The sequence below is a fragment of the Cuculus canorus genome, chromosome 5 (assembly GCF_017976375.1).
Source record: "Cuculus canorus isolate bCucCan1 chromosome 5, bCucCan1.pri, whole genome shotgun sequence".
In the NCBI taxonomy this organism is placed as follows: domain Eukaryota; kingdom Metazoa; phylum Chordata; class Aves; order Cuculiformes; family Cuculidae; genus Cuculus; species Cuculus canorus.
In genome coordinates, this window is record NC_071405.1 from 35,225,135 (window position 1) to 35,247,954 (window position 22,820).

Consider the following 22,820-nt stretch of genomic DNA (forward strand, 5'->3'; position numbering starts at 1 on the left):
GCTTCAGTGGGTGGGAGTAGAGACAGGCTGCCCATGCAAGCTCAGCACCCACTCCTCAAAATGCAGCTTCACAACTGTTCGCATGGCCCAGGTTTAGCAACCTGTAACAATACCTCAGATCCCTCTTACTGCTGTATTTAAGGTTAGATTTACTTCTTACTGCTTGTGTTTCTGCAGTTAATCTGCAGCTTGGAGCCAGTGAACTCTGAAGCCTTACAATATGCTATAGTATGGGGTTAACCTGCAGTATCTTTTTAAATTACACAGGTGGTTTAAATCAAAGAAAAATGAGCAGGTACAGAAAAGCTTTATAAACACTGTGTTGCTTTCAGCATATTCAATTCACTTCCAATTCTGATCTGATATTTTTATAGATTTAATGAAACTGTCTGGTTGATACCATGCAAAGGGATATGTGAGCAGTCAGCTTTGTTGTTCAGGCTTTGTTTTCATGTTTCCAATTAAAAAAAAAAATAATAATGGGAAACATTAAAATGTAAGAATGCAACAGCTTTTAAACATATGAAAGCTTTCATTTGAGCAAGAATTTCCCCTGGAAAAGACTGAGGTGAGCTCACAACTTTCAATCAAAGATCTTTCCATTTCTAAAAAACTTGGTTGAGGTTGGTTAAGGTTATCACATAGTAGGTGATTTTACACAACTTTAGAGATTGGCTTTACTAGAACGAAATATTGATGCCTTACTTTCAGAAGTGAATGACTTGCAAAAAACGAGCCTACAGTACATCTCACTGCAGCCAGCTCTGCAGACTTAATGCACCTCTGGAAAAGCAAGCCAAATTCATTCTCCAAATTGCACATAAGCAAAACAAGACTGCAAAGGATACATTTACTTTGGAAATGGATCAGTCTTCAAAACGTTAAAAACAATTTCTGTACCTGAACCCACTTGATCATTTAGGTGGTCTTATAACTGTTTTTCCTGTTTTCAGAAATTTTTCTCTTCTCATTAATTGACAGAAGCTGAACATCTATTTTAGTGGAGCTCTGCCAGTTTATACAAGCTGAGGATGTGGCCCATATTTTTAAAAAGGGAGGTACTTTCCACTATTTTGCCATCTGCCAAGCTCTACTTTAAGCTAATTAAATAACATCACATTCTAGTAGGTATTTTCAGGCCATTAGAGTTTTCCATTTCTGGACCCCTACTGGTACCTAGCAAGTCTGGCTTCATGAGAACTGAGCCACTGATTCAGAGGTGCTGTCAATGCTAAACGCCTTCTAAAGTTGGAAAACATCCTGACAATTTGATACTCTCTGTGGTTTCCATTGAAAGTGAGTTTGTGTAAGATTTGTGGATGTGAGTAACAATCTTGCACACCCGGAGTTACTGGGGGATTGCATTCAATTATCTCTTGCTTTAACTGCATCAGTCACTAATTCGGATAGCACAGGAAAAAAAAACGTGTAATGCCCTGTGGCAGAGTGAAGGGTGCAGACAGCTTGCTCCTGACAAACAGTGAGTCTATACATCACTTTGAATTCCTTCCCCCTCCAGCAGTCCTTGTGTCTCCACCCTTGCTGACCCTTTGGTCCAGGGCCTCCACAAGTTGTTCTACCCACTGCCTCTTGCTGCTCCAAGCCCTCCAGCTTCCTACAACATCCTATATGCACCCTGTCAGCAGAGAGGAGCCCTGGGAAAAAGAAAAGCATTTTATTTACCTTCTACCCTACAGTTACAAATGTAACAAACATCGAATGTCTTAGAGATACCTAAATGAAGGGATACTCCATGTAACCATAGATTTTCTATCATTTGTAGCATTTTCTTTCCCTCTCTGCTATTCAAATGATAAACCCACTTATGCTAGTGGTCTTAAAACAGACTCTAAACAGCCAGAGCAGAGATTGTCTCATCTTGTGTGCACAAGACCTACTACAATGGAGCCTTTATCCTGCCCGCAGACTTTCAGCACTGCTATAATTCAAGTATTACTAATAATGATAGTGAATGTGAAATAGTATGAGCGAAACATTACCATGAACAGAGAACAACCTGAATAAAGGAGAATGATCTTTGCCATCTGAAATTGTCACTAGAAAAGGGAAGGGAGGCCAGTGTGTACTGGCATGGCTGAATGACAAGCTCTGGCTCCTGGTTTGCCTGGGATAAAATGAGAATTACCCTTGTCTGCATCAGCCTCTCATCCATTGTACTGCCCACTAAGAAAAAAAAACCAAAACAATACAAAATCCCAACAAACCAAGCATTAATAAGCAAAATGGCCAGCAAACAAGAAAATGGCACTTCTTAGCTAGTCTTTCACGCCAGGAGCATTCTGGTTTCAGGCCAGGCATAAATGTCAGATCAAGCCGCTAGTAAGATTTCACTGTCATTTCAGTGACATGCTCACACCTTCAAGTAAACCTCTACAGATGTGTGTGCACATGTGGACACACCTCTGTATAAACTTCACACGATTAAAGTGTGTCATCCTACATCAACAAAGTCGTATTAGTACAAATCCAGGCCTATTGTAACTGTCTGAGTCATTTGAATAGCAGAGAGGGAAAGAAAATGCTACAAACAATAGGAAATCTATGGTTACATGGAGTATCCGTTCATTTAGGTATCTCTGAGTCATATACAGCAGATATTTTAACAGCACTTTGATGGCTAATATAAATAAGCCTATATCTCCAGTGTACTTCGATTTATATGACAACAGCTCTTCTCCTTCCCTTCTTAATTAGTTTATCATATGGAATCAACACTCACATATTTCCCTTGTAACAATGTTAACATAAAGGCAAACAAATAGGACTACAATGTTCCACAGAGCTGACCAGTGTACAGTGATGGCCTCTTCATGAAGAGGCTGGAGCTGCCTGGAACAGCCAGGGTTTGGAGGCAGCCGAGTTTCCTCACAGACCTGGATGAAGGTCTGTGCCTGCGAGTGTCATGGGCTTGAGTGTGTTATGGGTAAGGGAACACCGCACGGGGTTGGTGGCAAGACATTGTAAAACAACCCCAGAAGTAAAGCTGGATTGTAAAATGCACAGTATTTTTAAAGCATCTGACAAGACACATGCTTTAAAAGTGGATGTAAATCATCACAAACTTCAATTTTTGTTTCCACAGAACTTTTTTAATGTTTTTGCTTTCACACGTAGAGCCCTGCTCAGCATCTTGCTGCCACGGTGTTTTTCTATCTTGACAATTCACTTCCGTGAGCAGGCATGCAGCCAACTCAAATGAGACTCAACGCAGTGAAAAGCCCTTCAGGTAAACAGTGTGATAAGCTAAACTGAAAAAACGAGACAATGTTTTTGGACTATGAGGCAGTTGCTATGGAGACGGTTGCTAATTAACTGCATTCAGCCCAGAGAACAAAGGGTTTAAGGGCAGCCAGGGCTCTGTATCTTAGAGTGAGCAATGCATAATGTCTTATGCAATCCGCACATCTATCATATCTGGAATACCTGAGCCTTTGCTTAGGTTGCAAAACACCTCAAGAAATGGCAACAGGGTGGTTTATTCCTTTAAATTTCAACTAATTTTTAGGTAGTTAATGGTCCATCGGTATTTAAAAAAACAACAAAATACATACTTAGAAGTCACAGGTATCATGAACCAATGCATCAGCTCAGGATTATATTAAACATTGAAATGATTTACGTTCTTTCAGAGTTATTGCTTTCACAGCTAATAAAAGTGCCATTGAATAATCACTTCTAAGACAATATAATGCACCTAACCTGTTATTCTTTCTTGCATCTTAAAAATACTAGCTTGCAATTCTTTTCAAGCTTAGAATAATTAATTCTTCAATTCCTTCCTAAATGAAGTTCTTAGAAATACACCTTGGATGTAAAAACTGTATTTCCATTAAAATGGGTTATTCTGGACAGACATAGAACTACTCACTTTAAAGGGATTATATTTTTATTATGATTCTTTGCTATTTCTGGAATGCACTGGCAGCATACAGTGCTCTAGCAAAAACATAAACTAAAATACCAGAGCAGCATAGTTCCATCTCACGGAGATGAAGTCCCCATATGTTACTGGGGACAACGCCCACATGACAGCAGCCCTCTCCAAACCCAAGGGCCAGGGCACTCACTGAGACTTTATGAGCCTCGTGGTGGGGGAGCTGCAAGGGCTGTGCTCAGGCCAGACCAGGCACCTCTGTATGCTACATGGGCAGATCCTAACTCACTTTTCAGATGAAGACTTCAAAAGTTGACTTATTTTCCTAAGTGAAAGCTGAGAAAACTAATAAAGAGCCAGTTGCTTATTAGAAAGTCCTTTCCGTTAGAGATGAAAAGCCAATATATAAGTACATCTGTGCTGACACAAGATTACTTTAGGTCTGGATAAATAAGACAACATTTTTCCTTTCAAAATCATCAAATGTATGATTTAAATAAAATGAAAGCAGGGATTTTTTTAATGATTTAGATACTGTTAGGATAATCAATTAGTCATAATAGTCACAGTTATGATAGCCATAATCAATTTTGAAGTTAAGTCCTTACTGAGGTGAATGGGATGACTTCACACCTCATACGAGGGTATTACTTCAGCAAAACTTGCTGCATACTGAACAAGCAGCATATTAATTTAATACAGGAAGGCCTAAGGTTTGGGGGGTTTTTGATATTTCAAATTACGAGGCATCTGCAAACAGATCCTAAATCTGAATTGCACTTGGATTTTCCACACCAGCCAATTCAGATTGCCCCTAGACATCCCCTCCAGCATTAATCACTCACTCACACTACTGTAGTTTATATTTCTTTTACAGGAACACAGGTCTGCAAGATTCTTAAACTCCTGCCTAGAAAATAGAAATTATTACTTATGTGGCAAACTTAAGTTTTAAACATAAGGGACCCAATTCTGCCTTCAGTTACACTGCCATAAATCTTTAACAGCTCCACTAGATTTACAGCAGTGTAACTGAGGAGGAAATTGAGCCCAAGATATTTTCTAAATTGGTAAATAAATAGCAGAATTTTAGCTTGGCACAGAGTAAAGACCTCTTAGATTACATCTTTGGATAAGGCTACGTATTTTTTTGTTCCTTGAATAATGATGTTAGCAACAAATTAAATCATCTTATTTTCACCAGCCTCTATATTACTCCGTGGAACGGCCACATCATCTCATGGAGCACCAACATGGGATTAAACATTGCCTCACTTTCCCGTCCACTTTCTCCCTCTCTTCCCCATATAAATGTTAGACTCTTCATAGCTGCCTATTATTTGTACACAGTATTATAGCATCTCAAGGACCTTTTCTTGATTTGTTTCAAGGAACTACTATATTAAATGAACGTCTAATAGTAATAAAATGTCATAAAAATAAAATTTAGCCAGCTCCTGTATTAGAGGTGCGAGGCATCCTGTGGTCACATCATGCAGAGACTGTACTTTTCAGACGATGCAGCCTGCTCTCCCAGCACACAAGATGTGGTGCAGGAAACATAGTTTTGCCACAGTAGCCCTAAGCTCCCCAAGGGTCACTGGATAAACCGTGAAAGGGGCCCCTTCAGCATTAAAACATAGATGGCACTAGGGGGAAGAGGCCTCAATTCCCAGCTCTGCTATAAAACTCTTGATGACATTGGACAATTTATTTAATCTCTCTACTTTCTTTCTTCATCGGGGTAATGGCAGCCTGTACAACTTCTGTCTCATTACTTTAACAGACAGGGTTTTTTTCATGGCTACTTTACCTCATTTTTTACCTTGGCCCAGTATTTACAGCCCTAATGCATCTTTCCTATTACTTCCCTGTTTTCTAACTTCATACACCAGAGTCCTCACCATCCCCACCAGCTCTGTGCACATCACACTTGCAGAGGTCAGTGAGAGGCTGTAACCTGGGACAACTGCTACCAAAGGAGAGTTGAAAGAGATCAATAGCCTTTGGGGTGGCCAGGCCAGGCCAAAGGGTTTTCTGAACTGTACCACCTGCTAATGACACTCCTCTGGCAACCCATCTATGCAGCTCCTACACTCTTTTTTCATCCTGCCTTGCAGGACGGAAAATTCTGTGGGTGGCTCCTCCATACACTATTCCTCACAGTAATTCTCCTCAGCACTTTCACAGCCTCAGATGATTAGAGCTCCTATAGCTAAAAATACACTATACAGTCTAAATATGTAGCAGACAATATATGCCTGCATACCTTACCTATCTAAATATATGCCTACATAGCCATCTAATAACTACTACAAATATGAACCATAATATTTCTTTGCAGCTAGCTCTCTCAGGAGGTTTTCATTTAGCTGCCAAAGCAAAGGAGGAAGGTCTCAGCCAAGGGATTGCCAATTCATTATTTGTAGACCTCTTGTTGAGGTCTCTTAAACACCTTTTATTTGGCTGGAAAGGAACACATTATAGTCACACACATATTTGTACACATATGTGTGTGCGTGTGTATATGTGTGTATATATACGTTTGTAGCTATTAGTAAGCACCTCTTTTACCATTAATCGTACTAACAGGTTTATTGCTGACAGTCTATCCAAGGAAGAACCAAGCAAATGAAAAAGTAATTTCTGTTCAAAGAATTAAATACTGCAGTTACAAGATCACATGAAAGTAGCTCTTGAAATGATTCAAAGACTACTTTCACTATGGAAAATCATTTCACTACTTACCTACAGTTGTCAATAATACCCATAAACAGCACTAACCTTACTGTCCCTCATCAGCTGGAATTGGAATCATTTCGGTTAACATTTTCTTTTTCCCAATACAATGATAGTGTTGCTACCTGTTAGTTCAGGGGTAAAACTGATGCTGAATCCAAGTGGTTGAAGTCGCTTTTTTCATCCGTATTCTCTACTCATTTGCATTGCTAGCACAACATAAAAGGCAATTTGAACCACGATTTCTATTTAAGTAATGCTTTTCCCTTCCATGCTAAGCAAACACCAGTTGATGTTAAGGTATAAGTAAGCAAAAGTGAAGCAGCTTCAGGCAAATAAGAATGAAACGTTTTAGCTTTGCAGCGATGATTAGGCATGTTGAAAAAGCATTTCGTTCCTTATCTGCAAACGTAGTATAACCTACCTCACCTACTTCTACACAAATTACTGGAATACGCTCCCTAACATCCCCAGGCTTACATTCTGTGCTGCTGTCCCCAAAACTATCAGACATCGAAGTCTGATACTGTTGCCTATAGACAAACCAAGATTTGGTTCACCTCAAATCCATTGCTGCCTGTTGGGTTCCCTGTCTATCCACCCCAATGAAGGCAAACAAACAAGGAACTGGGTTGAGGATCTGGTCTTTTTTGATGGCTCATACACATGGTAACGTCTGGCAAGCTTACTGCCCCTTTACAAAGGCAGGCCAGAGTTTGAACTAACTTAAATTCTGTACCAAGTTCCTAAATTCTAAGAGATTGTGTGGGTGCATGACAGCCTGATCGCTGGATTGCTCTTTTTCTTTTTTTCTTTTTTATCTTTTTAAATAACACTGCAAGAAGACCTCAGTAAAAGCATGAAATCTGCATACATCCAGGAAAACCTCAGGAGGCTTGACCTAGTTGGAGATGGCTGCTGTAGAAAGGCTGTAACTAAGCAGTTGCGATAGTGATGCTGACTTCTCACACCAGAGAACGTGCATGTTGACCACAGTTTCTATTAACAGCACTTATTTGAGTCCTCTGTAAGTAAAATTGTAATGGTGTTTGACTGACATCCCAACAACTCCCACAGTGTGCAACGCTCTATCAGGGTTTCAGTTTTCTCATGGATTTGGGATGCACCGTTGTCCCTTTTACAATACGTCTAACAAGCCATACTACTTTCCTCTGTTTAGAAGACCATCCATGAGATGGAATTAGCACATTTTGGTTCACCACTCTACTCCTTGCCAGTCCATATTATTTTTGCTTACAAAACCATGTTTTTTAATCATCCAATGTAGAATTTTTAGAATGCCTAGAACAAAATCAGAAAAAGCTTCAGAAGAGGCTTTTTTTATTAGCTAAATCACTATTTCTACTGGAAGTCTGTAAACTGTTAATCCACTAGTGTCCAATTCCTTAAACTATATGGTCAGATTAAAATCATCAGGAAGCCCAGACTCTGAAGTGTTTCTCTCTGATGCTCCAGACCAAATGTCCCACATTAAACTGTTTGTAGGATAGGAAAATACTCATACAATGGTATGACTGCAACTTCTCAAAGGCATCACAAAAAAATCCTGCATACATCTCTGAGGAAATCCCTGTAAGACACAGTTAAGATACGTATTAATTTTGAATAGCGAGGCCCTCAGGGAATTGTGTAAGACTCATGTCACAACAACCACAGCACTTACTTTAGAACAGTTAGCCCAGCTCACTCCTCTGAAGTGTGGGATGGGATATAAGCCCACTTCTCGGGAGACTGCTTGTCCCCAGAAAAACAAAGATGCTGTAAAAAGTTCTTTGTGCTGCCACTGTCCCTTGTTCTCTGCACTTGTGATCACACCCACACTGAGCAAATCCACTAGGGGAGAGGGAGGAACACGAGGATGAAGTTTCCCTCCCAGCATGGTTCAGATGCCTGGCTTTCACCACCCATCTCATTTGCCCCAACTCCGCCTGGCTTGAACAGCTGGCTGGGAGTCTCTGATTCCAGCAACTCTTGGATGCGAGTGCAACCCATGGTGATGTGCTTATCCTGGTGGTGCTACTGCTGGCAGTTAAGGGGTCAATTTTTTGATCAATTTTTTTCTGTTACTGAGCACGTAAATCACTCTCTGCACTCTCCAAGTCTCTATAAAACAACAGTTTCTATACTTTTTTTTTATCTCTTCTGCTTCCATTAGGATGCCCAGAACAGGGTGGTCTAACATGAATATAACTCACCTTGCACATTCCCACATAAACATTTGACTGGGGATGTGGGTCAATGTGCTGCTGCTATGATCATGTGAGATAATTCAGCTGGTACTTTTAGCTGGTAAGAAAGGAGACGCTTCTAACTATAAACTCATATTAATCTCATGAAGAGGAATCCAAACCCGACAGCCCATCATAACCCCCAAGAGCACGTGGGCCTTACTTGTCTAACTCAAGTTGTCCCCAGACTGTCTGAACCAGAAGGTGCTCACCCTGACATGCTTCTAGGAGAGACGCCAGTTCTGCAAGGAATGAGATCAAATAAACACATATATTTTGTTTTATGCTATCTACATGCAGCATTTTCAGTTATCTTGAGCTCTCAGTACTGTGCAACCAACTAACATACTTCATCAGCCTAATTAACGCTGTTTTAACTGCCTCCTAGTGTGACAACCCTATTTCTTAAGACTGCAGAACTATGCCTTCTGCAATCAGAGGATCACAAGTTCATATTGTGAAATCAGTGCTAGAAGAGAAAATAGCTAATATAAATCATACTAGACAACCATCTAAACGTATCCTCAATGTTCTAGCGAGGTTGCATCGAATAAGTGCTCTCATGCTAACATGCACCATTCCTAAATAAGGGTTTTACTAAAGAAACATTACCATAAAGGAAAAGCATTCTCTTACTGTGCTTAGTATAACCATTTGAGTAGGACTAGCCATTAAATGATTCTTAAGTGGTCAAATGCCTGATTCCAATCTGCCCTTACTGCTTCCATTTAGTTCCAGGCAAAAACTAACAGTGCTGGTGGCTCTTATTTACAAGGGTACCTACTAAACATAGGAACGCTTGGGCAGCATCTATACAGTTCACTTGACATTTTTTCCCACAAACAACTTTCTATGAGTCCTTCTTTATATGGATGACTGAAGAGAACACACTTAGAAGAGCGAGAACAAAAATCGAAGTGTTGAAAACCACTTCCAGAGGATGCCCTGCTTTTCTTGATGTATAATTTTTCAGGAAAACTTTCAAGTATAACTTCCCATTTCCTTTGGAACACATCATTCTCCTGATCCAACACAGGCAAACAGAGTACTTGATCACTATGCCATGTATGACCTTGTGCTACATTACTCATGCTTTCAGATGTGGTGCTTCCCACAGCTTGCTCTCTTCTGCCCGCTCCCCAGGTAGGAGCTGATACCCTTTTCATGCACAGCTCTTACAGTCCCACTTCGATTTTCCCCTGAAGAAGGCAGCTTACATCAGAGGGGGAGAAAAAAACCCAACATTCTCTACCTTGTGAAGACTGCCACTTCAACCCAAACCACTGACAATTTACTCTTGAAAGCCCAAATAAAAAGATGAAACCCTGTTCCCCCACATTCAAAAATTCTTGACTACAGGTAGGCCAAATACTCTTCATTTCTAAGGTCAGCAGTGCCTATTGCTCAGCTCACAAAAGCAGACTGCCTCCCTACAAGCACAGCATGATGATGTTGCAAGAATATGAGTGATTGCAAAAATGTTTATAGGCAGATTTGTTCATAAGCAGAGTAATTTAAGTAGAAACTTTTTTGAAACATATGCTGTATCTTTGGACCTTCGTTTTCTTCACTTTTAACTGATTGCTCAGCACACGCTTGTAGCCTGCCTTCATGACGTAATACAGTAAGAATCACAGGATTGCAAGAATGTTTCTAGACAGATTTGTTTACAATCCAAGAATCCCAAATAGTAACTTTCACAATAGGATTCCTATCTCCAGTGCACTTTGTGTATGTTGCTGTGAAACCATAAAGTAAAAATAAGAAAATACAAGAGCGTATCTTTGTACAACGAATGCAATAACAGATGAATAAACATGCAATCTGATACTTCACATCTGGTATTTCATCACTCGAAATACCTTATTCGCATTAAAATACATTTAATACTGTGGAAACTTTATAAGGTAGTGATGTCTTTATAGAGGCAGTAACTTGCATAGAACTTTTAAAATTAGAAGCAATAGTAAAAATAATTTGTAACATGTTACTGTATTCTTCATAAAGCTAGTTACCTTGCAGTTTCCTAATTGAAACCCAGAGTGACACCTAGTAACAGCAGTTAGCTACAAAATCACACAAGCCAACAGAATAGGATGTACTGATGTACAAGTTCAAAGTTCAATTTTAATATTCAATTTATACAAGGTGCTTTAGCAATGAAGACTATTATTACTCATCCTGCAAAGATTCTATCATTTGAGCAGAAATTTTTATGAAAGTATAACCTTCCTTTTACTGTCATGGTGATGCAGGCCAAGAGATTTTATGCATGACCTAGTAAACATACACAACAGCTTTGAAAGGCTGCTATGCACCTTCTCACGTTAATTAGTACTCATTCTTCTCTGTAAAAATGTATTTATATATATCTGTAGCTCTGTGAACACGCTACAAAACTTCCTTTTTAAATAATCATTAATGTACGCTTAAAGTAGTTTTATTGGAAGGATGATACTTCCAACGCAAATCACATGACTGATTTCATTCAGCATTGAAGAGAAAAAATGTAGATCAAACTATTTTCTTGTCTTAAAAGGCAAAAGCCATCTTCGTTACCGTTGAGGCCAAGCTAGGAGAGCTGATAGTAACTTGTCTGCAGGTGTCATTACACTTGCTATCAACTTATGTCAACTTTGGCATTGTCCCTGGAGCTGCACTAAACTACATCTCACTATTGCTAGATTTCAAAAAAAAAAAAGAAGAAAACATGCACATGGGGCCAAATGCATTCCGGTGGTTAACTCCAGTGACTTCAGTGTTATATCAGGGATAAAAGCAGGGCTGCGTTTCACAGCAGCTTTCATTCTTGTAATCTTTTCCAAAACACTCTCCCAGGAGCAAAGACAAGCACAGGCAAATATCCTGCCAATAAGCGAGTTCACAGGAATTGCTACGAGTAACTAAACTGTCAGCAGTAAAAGACCACAACTGGAACAAAGTACAAATACAGGACAGCCAATGCCCTCTAATGGGCTAGTTTTACTATGTACTGGATAAACAAGGACACAGAATTTCATCAGAATTCATCTCTGAAAGGGGAGACAAATTACTGGGTGTCACGCTTCACACTAATAACGATATCTGCGTTTTATCAAATATTTCTTCTGAAGTGGTACAGATGAAAAAAAAATCTTACCATACCCTTGCAAAACTAGTTAAAATGGGTCTAAGAGTCGAGTCTTTCCTTCATGGGCCATGCTCAGCTGCTTCTACAAAGAGCACGAGCATCAATTGATACATGTGTTCCTCTACCCCCCTTCAAGCTTTCCTATTTATTCCCCCCTCATCTTTTTTTTTTTATTTACCACTAGTCAATACTGTACTAGAAGCAAATCAAAACTGCAGGACCACCACAACCACACACATGCACAGGAAGGGGGAAAAGGAGTGGCAGATAGTGCTTTCCTGCAGAAATCTTATCTCTGGTCCCTTGGTCTTACAGCACACTCCCTTTCCCTCAAGAATTTATAAACTACAGTTCCTGGAATTTGCCCCTCTGAACCAAAATGAGTGTCTTTGCTTCTCACTCAATCATTTCCTATAAATGTAAAAACAAGAGTTCCATTAAGTTTTTATTTTGTTTTCTAAGGGTTTCTTCAAGAAGCCATAGCCCTGTACTGGTGGCAGGGTCAGCAGCAGCCTGAAATGCTCCTGGCCTCACACAGGTTGTGACTTTGTCCTTAAAACTTGAGGATGTCCAGGGCCAAGAAAAAGTTAAGACACCCCCTTCCCCCTCCCCAGTAATGGGGTCCTGCAACTCTTTTCTGTGAGGGTCAGATGAAAAGTCTTCTGTTCTCATAGTCTTCTGGAGCTGTAAGTTACTTTTTTGGGAAGGCAAGGGGAGAGGGAAAAGGCCCTGCCCTTCCCTCCTTCATCCAATATCACAGCCGTAGAGGAACAGCTGAAGCGATTTGGGCTTCACAGAGAGGTCACAGATGTCTCTTGCTACTGCTGGGGCGGCTATGCCAGCGTGAGCCATGCTGCTGGTATCCAGGTGGTATTGCAGGCAGGCACCCCTTGAACACCCACCCCACGTCTCCTGAATTCCAAGCCCCTCAGTCCTGCTTAACCAATCCTCCAGGTCCCCCCCCTGTGCCAACCGCTCAGGAGCCTGTACACAGCCCTCTTAGAAAAAACGCTTCTAAGGGCAATTTTAGACCACCAGAAAGAATAGTTTAGAAATTCTGGCTTCTACTTACATGAATGTTGCAAAGCTCTCATTAAATCAAAGGCAGGGATTATAATATTTCTTCAAGCAAAACCTCTGCTCTTCTCAAAGTCTCTTTCCAAAGATAAAAAACTATAATCGCTTAACTTAATCCACACAGAATGATCATTATATTTGTCTCCATAAAGATCATATTTGTTCTAGTGCCTATATCTAAAGGTAATTTCAGTTAGAAAATGAAATGGTGCTCTCTTGACCTTTTGTCTTACATGGTTCATGCATTACTGACACATTACAATATCCCCCAACACTATGGAAGCTTAGAGATATTGCAATGTCTCTCTTGTAAGTGAAATAAACTTGGTATGCCACTAAAAGGCATTAAATTATTTTCATTATGCCACACAGAATCTAAAACACTTACACTGTTTTGATTTCGAAATCCTTGGAGAACAATTATGCTCTCAGGGCCATAAGACTCTATTAGAAAGTCCTCAGAAACCTAGCATGGTTTCAATAAATCCTCAAACACTACAAAGCAGTTACTCAGCTTGAAGAATGAAAACACGAGTTCATCCACTGCAAAGCCAGGATGTAAATTCTGCTCATAAAGTACCCTGCGCTTCCTATCACAATTTTTTTCTTCCCAACCAGAGCAGCACTTTAAGTCAAGTTTTCAGCATCAAACACACAAACCTATTTTGATTGAAAATAAGTGATATTTGATTTAGCATAAATATATATGTGTATATATGTTTATGGTATTATGAGCTAGCAGTAATAAACAGCAATTAGATAAACGTAAATAGTTTTCTATGTATACAATTTAACAAATGTTATCATTCAGGATTAGAGAACCATTAAAGTAAACCAGTGATTGTTGAAATGAATGGATAAATATGTTAATTTCTTTAATTTATACAATGGCACAAAGAATGCTTCCAAACATCAAAAATCAGATTTCAGGGGTGATTACTGTGGTTGTAGGAATCCCTGATTTAAAAAAATGCAGCCACCCTCATTGTGGCTGATGAGGCTGTTCAAGACTTAAGTAGAGCTTTTGAGCATAAATACATAATAAGCTTGTTTGTATATACATGCATCTGTACGCCTAGGAAGTGTACAACCTTCTAATTACTTAAATCATCTCCCCTTTCCAAAGGAAAATCGCAACACCAAAATGCAATCCAAATAGGCAGAAGCAGGCAAGAAGGAGAGGACAAGAGAAATTATATTCCCCTGTGCAGGGCAGGAGGAGGATGAAAGAGAAAAAAAGCGAACACCCAGGCAGGAAACTGGGGCCCCGGCAACTTTCTGCCAGGGGCAGCTGAGATACTTCATCACAGCTCTCTTTTTCCAGCCACGCCACGCAGTGTGGCCGCCAGGGTCAGATGGCAGCTGGGAAGGGAGGCAGGGGGCTGGGTCCTGCTGTCCTGGCCCCCCCGGCAGCAGTAGCAGCAGTGTCCCTGTTTCCATGACCTCGGCCGGGGGCACAGCTGGTGGCAGCTGCAGCACCATCTGCTCTGGGCTGCGCCCTCCAGCCACTGCCTCCACTGCCTCTGGACAGCCCAGCCAGGTATGGACAAGGCTACTCAAGTGTACTCGCCCCCCAAGACAAAGTGGCCCGCCGCCCTCGTTCTCTGCAGGATGAGGAACCAGAGCAAGAGTTTCACCACCCACAGAGAGAAGTTTGCAAAATGGAAAAGAGTGAGAGCTTGGACGAACAGGATGAAAACTAAGGAGCCCAGGCTATTGCGTGCAGATGTCAGGACCCCTTGGCAGAGTGTATATTTATGGAATACTGTCAGCACGTCATCTGATTTATAGCAGTTTGCATAGAGAAGGGAAAGAAAGGGGGGAAAAAAAAAAAAAAAAGCACAAAAGCACCCCCCCCCAACTTGCCTCTTTCATCAAGAGGGTTCTGTACACAACAAGAACTATCACAGAGCAATTTAATAGTGCATATTCTGCCACGCAATCAGACAGACTGTATTTCCATCTCTCTGCACCATTTATTGAAAACAAATGAAAATTCTTACTTTTTTAAGCTCATGTAGTGACACATTTAAAAGCTTCTTTTACACTTTCCCATTCAGCCACAGCATAGCATTCGTTAAAGACACAACCCTGCACTGATATAGCTTCCTATGGCAGTGGGAAAGGGACTGGTTCAGACAGTCCTGGGCAACACATTAGCCCAGCTGAGCTCCCTCAACTTCACAGATTCTTGAAGATTTACTCCATAAGTACCAAAATCAGAGCCAGAGGTTTTGTGTAAAAACAGGCTGGGCTTTACACTTCTCATTGGAACAATTATTTCCAAAGGCTAAATGTGTACCACTTACCATACATTTTGCCTTCATCTGATAAGATGATTTTCCTCCTCCCACATGGTGGATAAATAGCTAGAGCCTCCTGAAAGCTCTGTTCAATGTCAGGGCTCCAGACACCTTCTGCATCATTGTCAATAGGTTTATCTGCAGAATCACTCATTCTTTCAATATCTTCGGCAGGACTCTCGCTGCCGCTCCAGCTGCTGGGCTCAATGGTGATGGCTGGGGTCTCCAAGCCTAAGCCTGGAGTCTTAAAGGAAATATACCTACAAAACAAACACACAAACAACCCCAAAAGGCATTAAAGACCATGGAACTTCAGGCAAACATTTCTGTCTAGTAAGTTAACAGCACCTGAGCAGTAATGGCAATAACCCAAGCATGGGAAGCACCCAGGAAAAGTAAAAAGTTAATAACTGTTATACCCCACATCAGCAGAGGTGGAGCGACAAAGGCTGTCAAAAGCGGAAACCTGTACCACATATTTTCTGAGTACAATTATATGAAGGCATAAAGCATCAGGTTGCTTTTCACAGGTAGTCAAAATAGGTCTTAACACTGGGGAAAACTCTGCAGCACAAGACATGTTTCATCTGGCTGAAGACTGGTACCCTTAAAATAACAAGCCAGATCCTCAGGCAGAGTCTATCACCATACTTCCACTGGCTGGAAGGGAAGAACACCAATTTATGCCAAAGCAGCCACCAGAGCCTAAAACCACTTAAACCTAAAAACAAAAGCAAAAACTATTGTTCATATTCATCCGGATGTCAGTGGAGTAAATGGAATTACACTAGCGATGACACAGCTCAACGTGATTAACTGGAAAAGGCTGTAATTTTCAGATCTCACCCAAATAAATAATAAAATCAGAATCTGAGCTATATACAAACAAAAATCTTTACAATGATAATACCAGAGAAAGGAATTACAAGAAAAGATGTATACTTTGCTGTTTTCAAAGGTCTCTGTCACAGAACCATAGCAGAACAAAAATTACAAGCTTCAAGTTGCTGAATCAATTTAATAAGAAATAATTTAATATAGCTGCACCTGCTCACACGACCAGAGCTGCAGATCTGTCAGTGTTCCTTTTATATTTTTGAGAGAAATACAACTCTTCTATAAAGATTTGCTCCAGGCAAAAAAGCTGCTATACCAGACTAAATTCATCTCTGGTGTAATTCTTTGGGAAGTCAGGGAAATAACACCAGGAACAGATTTAGCTCAACATGTCAAGGCATAATGCAGTTTTATTTTGAAAAACGAAGAAGTTTGGTGACTCTAACTGATCTAACTGGATGGGAGTGTTCAAACATGCATGCATAAGCTGACATGCACTATAAAATCCAGTTAGTTGGCTGAACACTCAAAAACCCCAAACCCATAAGATTTTTATTCTGCTGGGGGAGATGAGAGCAGGCCCTTTCCATATGTGGAAGAGGGTGACTTCCTCTCCTGCACACCTCCATCCTCAGCAGGGCCTCAGTACATAGTAAAATAACAGGTAAAAAGTGACAGAAAGGCATTTACCCTACAGAGAAAGGAGGGGAGATTGTGTGTTTGAGGCCATGACAGCTCTGATGAAACACCTTTGGGCTGGAGAAGTCCCTGAAAAAAGAATATTTACAGCAGCCCTCACCTGAACTAACCAATCAACCAATCACCAGAGATAACTAAAACCTGACAGTCCGGTCCCTCGGAGGCTACAGCACCTTGCAAAGAAAAACAGCTGAAACTGGGGAAATGGGGATAAGTCTCAGTCTCGCTAACCAACATTACTTGTCTGACATCCAAAGCATGGGGTATTTCCACTTCTCCAGGCTCTAACAGGAGCTTGGAGGGATTAGCACACACAAAATGGATTCCCAAGAGCTTTTTTTTCCTGACTTGTATGTGTGTTTCTGCAAAGAGGCATTTCTTAACTTGACATTGGTTTGAAGATTTCAGCACAGCTTATGAAAACATTAGTGCCTGTTCACCAGTAATCGCAAGGCTAACACTGTCTCAAACGCCTTTTAATAACTGATAATAAGGGAGCAGATGGATTCACATGGAACCACAAAGAAATGATGAGTGGGTGGGAAGTCCAGCCAAATACTCCACTTATTATCTGGGTAATCCAAACTGTACAAAAATTTTAAAGTCTCACCACAAAAAGGGAGATGTAAACCTTTGTAAAATAGTGAAATACCATCCTTCATAATTCTCAGGCTGAAGGGTTGATTCAACCCTTGCAAGATGTGAACCTTCTACACAAGATTAAGCCAAAACATAAACACAGCAATATTGGGAAAGAACTGACAAAAATGATCATGTCCACTTAAGCTTTCAAATTCAGTGGGAATTTTAGGTAAATGAGAGGTAATCGAATGTTGACTGGGATAATGGGGGGGGGGGAGGGTGTCAGTTTTACTGCCACAGTGTGAGGGAAAAATGGCTGCTGTTGATTTTATTGGCCTCACATGATCAAGGCTATGGTTTAACATTTCATCAGAAGACAGCATGGAGTGGGCCTGCTTAATGGGTCAGTTCTTCAAAAGTGACTCATGGAGTAAATCCTTCCCCTCCCCGATCCCAGGCAGGGTGGCATGCAATGCACTGCACAGCCATGGGCATCTTTCGCTCAGCCTAACCAGCCTCTGCTTACAAAATCAGCCATAGTCATAGCCTCAAGTCTTATATCGTCCTATAAACTAGCCCTTGCTATTACATTATGCTGAAATAATAATTAAAATGCACACAAGGAAAACAGAGAGGCTCTAAAGTAATTAATGTTACTTGATATTCATGTTAGATCTTGCATTGTGTTTACTGGTGAATTTTTGCTCATATGCTATCTCTCTTCCCATTCCTTTTTACCTACTTGGATATCATCTTGAGGCATTCATAGCTACTATTACAGCCTCTAAAATTAAGACTATCAAGTGTTTCTTCCAGAACATCTGTAGAATAGGGGCAGGGAGTAACGTACTGGAAAAAAAACCCTCTCATACTAAAGGTTGCTTTTAGTGATTTCCATTTTTGTGAATGCTGACACTGCAAATCAAGCTAGAAGACCAAGGAACAAATAATCTTGTATTACAACCACTAAATGCCTCCCTTTTATTTCAGGAAAATAATGAGCTACTCAGTTAATCACTTCCAGCTCAGCTCTACGTATCAAAAGGCAATTCCACCTCCTTTTTTAGCTGAATTCTAAGGACTCAACTGTGATGAAAAATTCAGACTTGTTATTCTGGAGTTCAATGCGATTATCAAAAATAATACAAGCTGTCAATAGATGAGCTTTGTTGCACATTTCTATATGGTGAAAAATGTGGATTTGCTGTCCAATTTAAATTTACAGAAAGTTGAAAATAAAAATAAAAATTAAAAAAAAGCCTTCCTTATGCTAGCAAACTCCAAATCTTACAATACCAGCTTTCAGTGGAGGAAGAGTTTTAATCTCCTGGAGGCAATAACCCCATCCCTCCACGCGCCCCAAAAGCAGAGTTTGTACACATGACAGATCAAGTCAAGAGTGCTGTATTTGCTTTTTTTCATGTTAACTTTTAAAGAACCAGTTTTGTGCTTGTACTTTCTCTTCACAAAATTAAAACACCTCAGCACTAACCTGAAAACCAACCAAAAAAACCCCAAAATTAAAACCAGATTTTGGCTGACCTTTTTGGTACTTGCTGAGATTGCTTAAAGATGCTGCAGTTTTGGAGGTCTGTCTTCAGAGTTTCCTTTTTAACACCAGTCTCTCTCTCTCTCATGTATTTTAAGCAGGTTCCCCTGTGCATAAAGCTTTTTTAGTTGCAAACCTGAATTCATCTTTCTTGCAGGTGCTTTCTACTCTCTCTGAGTATATCTGGTTTTCTCATGTAGCTATTGAGACATTTTTTCTATGCACGATGGAGGTATCTTTCCCTCCTCAAACAACACAATGTTACAGTCAGCAATGGAAAAACTATTAGGAACAATATGTTTTATAGCCAGTCCATTCAATATAGCTTCATGAGGTACAAGCTATGACTTATTTTCATTATGTCCACTTGGTAGAACTAGAAACTAGAATAATTTGAAAAGTTATTTTAAAAACTCAGAGAAAAAAGGATATCAGTGTCAGAGCTGATCAAACCAATGAATTAAACTAAAACCAAATGATAGTCTGCAACACCTTATCGAGGTAATTATTTCTTTGCTTGCATAAAACATTCTCCTATGCCTTAACTTTATGAGTAATGCAAACCTGGACTTGCCCAGAAAGTTGCTGCTCACAGACCAACAAGCAAGATCAATGGCTCTGCATGGGAGGGCAGGATTAGTGCAGGTTTAAGGCCTTGATATGTTTCATATCCTCCAATACTTGCACAATGAACTAACCTGGAAACACTGCCTTTCAAGAGTTATCGGAGTTCAAACTTATTTTACAAAATCCTGCGAAAGTCAAAACCATTTTCTCTGCTTGTTCAATTAATTTACTTTCTTGAATGTTATGGCAGAGGTGCTGAATGGTGCCTTCACTGAGGTATCACCAGCATGCACACATAATCCCTGGAAGAGGATTAAGACTCTGTAGGTACTGGTGTGGGAACACAAGAATAACTGAAAACATGCCTTAATTCGGAGACATGTCTGAGAAAAAAAGGATTATGGTCTCCCCCGTCTTTCTAAATTGTATCTCTGAATGATCTTCTAAATTGTCTCTGAACGAAGGGGATTGAGTGCAAATAGTTTTGAGATACTATGCAACGGCACCTGCAAGAATTTGCAGGTGAGAAAGTACCAGTGTTGTTATCCACACTGATCTTCCGGCCATGAATATCTGCAGAAGGCTACCTAGTAGTTCTTACAACCAGCCCAATATTCTAAAACAGGTGTTCCACAAAAATGTGAATTCTTGAGGTAAAGAGACTGAGTGTTGAAAAGGTAAATTACACTTCTAAGAATTCATTTTATTCTTAGTTTGTGACCAACTTCATCTTAGCTTCAGTTACACAAAAACAATGGGACCAGGCATCCAACAAGCTTAATATAAACATAAAGACAATAATGAGCAGATGACTAAAAATCAGCTAATACTATATTTGCAGATGGCAAATTTTCTCTCAAGGTTTGAAAAGTTACAAGCCCATGGGATTTTCCTTCTGCTTTGTTCAGTTGTGCAAATCCACAGCTGGAGCGCTAAAGCTTCAGTAAAGAACTGCTGGAGAGAATCCAGAGAAAGAAAGTTATCAGATCTAGAAAATATGACCTACTAGGAAAGGAATTAATTTTGTTTAAATTTAGAGAAGACTGATGTGAGACGATAACCACTTTCAAATAAGGAAAAGGTAAGAGCAAAGCAGAGAAGCACCTCTTGGCCATTTCTATCAAGACAAGAAGCAAAGAACTTAAGTTGCAGCAAGAAAAATACAAGTTGGGCATTTGGAAGATCCTACAAACAGTCACACATCAGAAGGAATTCATTTGAGGTACTGGGGAAAGAGGTGTTATTCAGAACAGGTGACACAAACCTTTCTTAAGAATGATGTGTGCTTAGCCCTGTCTGAGGTAGAGGAACAAACTAGATGATACCATGAGACTCGATAGTCAAGATAGAATGTAAAATGCCCCAACAGAAGGAAACTTGCAGCAAGAGCACATCTTTAGCTAGGCATGGGGGAACTCAGATACCCAAGAGACTTTATAGATAGCTGTCCTAGAGACCAGACAGCTTTGTATAATTTCTAATCCAGGGGAAAATAGGCTTCCTGACATTGATGCCTGTAGAGCTACATGCTCCTTCACTCTGCGTGGTTTCCTTTCAGAGCTGCTGGGCAGCTTGCTGCATGAACATCAGTGGCAAAAGCCACCTGTGAAGTAGCTAATCAAGACAAACAGGATACGGAGGGAGAGGAAATCCCCAGGATGGGGAGGGATAGGGCTTCTTCTTCTCCTGTTGGTGCTCTCTGTGAGAGTTTTGTGAGATGAGACTGCCTCACCTCTAGCCACCTCAATGTCCTTCCAGACATCTGTCAAACTGCCCAACACTCCATATCACATCCGGATTTCTCAAGCTCTTTCTGCACTGATTGAAGTAAATATGGAATTGGTAGAAAGCCTGAATTTTACTAGCATTATACATTTTCCCTGACAGAAAATCAGTTTAACTCTCAACTATAATAAAAACACCGCTGTAATTGCTATGAATAGAGAATTATTCTGCAGGTCTCCATGACAGGTTGATTTACTCCTGAGGGAGGAAATCTGCAGGAGAGTCATGGCATTTCCAAGGGCATAGACAAACCTGCTTCTGACTCTCCCTACCCCATAGAAAATAAGCCTTCTCCCAATCTAAAGCAGCATATGGCATTGCTAAGTATTAAAAGCAGAGCATTTGTTAAATTTGATTTTTTCCCACTGTAAAAAAGCTAAAGTTTCTAATTTGCCAGTAAAAGTGTCTTTCCAGTGTTTAAGTAAATCAAGCAATATGCTCAAGCCTTTAAAAAGATTACTTTTTTACTTAAAAACAAAACACATACTCTGGATTCTGTAGCTGTCGTGCATAAGTGTGTATGGGTTTTTCTAATTCTTTGAGGTGTTCGAATGGCATTACTTTCAGGACAACAGTACATATGTATTCAAGCTACTTTATATGTGATCTAGTTTTATGAGGAAAGGATATACCAGTAGAAAGAATAAAAATTTAAATCATTTACAGAGCATCCAATGACAAAATCATTTAAAATTACTTTTTATTGTATTTTTGTTACATGGTCTACTTGTCAGCAATTATTCCCTCTAAGAAGAAAAAGCACCAGGAAAGAGAAGCAGCCCATATCTAAGATAAAGTATCCCTTTAAAACTCGGCCAGAATAATTCAGCCATTCACTTTTGCCATTGAAATGAAATAAAGAGAATTTTTCTCTGACTGCATGAAGACTGAAGGGAAAAAGTTCCAATGCTGTGCTTTTTTGGTAATCAAACAGTTGCGCATGTAATGGTGCTACTATGTGCTTCCTGTTGTTCATATAAACTAGTTCTGCTCTCCTAGGATTAAAGTTACCATTTCTTTGTTGGGGCTCAATCTATTTACTAACTGCAAGCCACCTACTTCAGATTTGTCTTTGGGATCTGTGAAGGAATAACATGATCAGTTCAGATACAGCTAAAGGGCACCTGTGCAAAGCAGCAGGATGTTTCTTTCTGATGCAAGTGTACCCTGCAGTGAGTGAATTCTGGCATTATTTTCTGCCCCTCAAATACCACACTCAGAGTATGCAAAAAAGTAGCAGGAAGAGAGACAGTGCCGCTCCTGCATGTAAAATACCAAAATCATGTAAGTTAACATTGGTAAAGTGATAGTTTCTTTCAAATAAAACTCGCCTGCTCATCTGAGAAGATTTACATGTGTATTTTCACTAAGTGCAAGGAAACTCATTGAACAAATATTTGCAGGGGTA

At 40.1% G+C, this 22,820-nt stretch overlaps 1 protein-coding gene across 4 annotated transcripts in view; it reads right to left on the bottom strand.

Moving 5' to 3' along the window:
• Positions 1-22,820, bottom strand: part of TEAD1 (TEA domain transcription factor 1) — a 157,519-nt gene that overhangs the window by 87,076 nt on the left and 47,623 nt on the right. For all 4 annotated transcript variants that reach the window (XM_054067330.1, XM_054067329.1, XM_054067328.1 and 1 more), the window contains exon 3: positions 15,400-15,653. In XM_054067330.1, coding sequence (XP_053923305.1) covers positions 15,400-15,547 — 148 coding nt within the window. In that variant the 5' untranslated portion in view covers positions 15,548-15,653. The remainder of the gene's footprint in view (positions 1-15,399; positions 15,654-22,820) is intronic.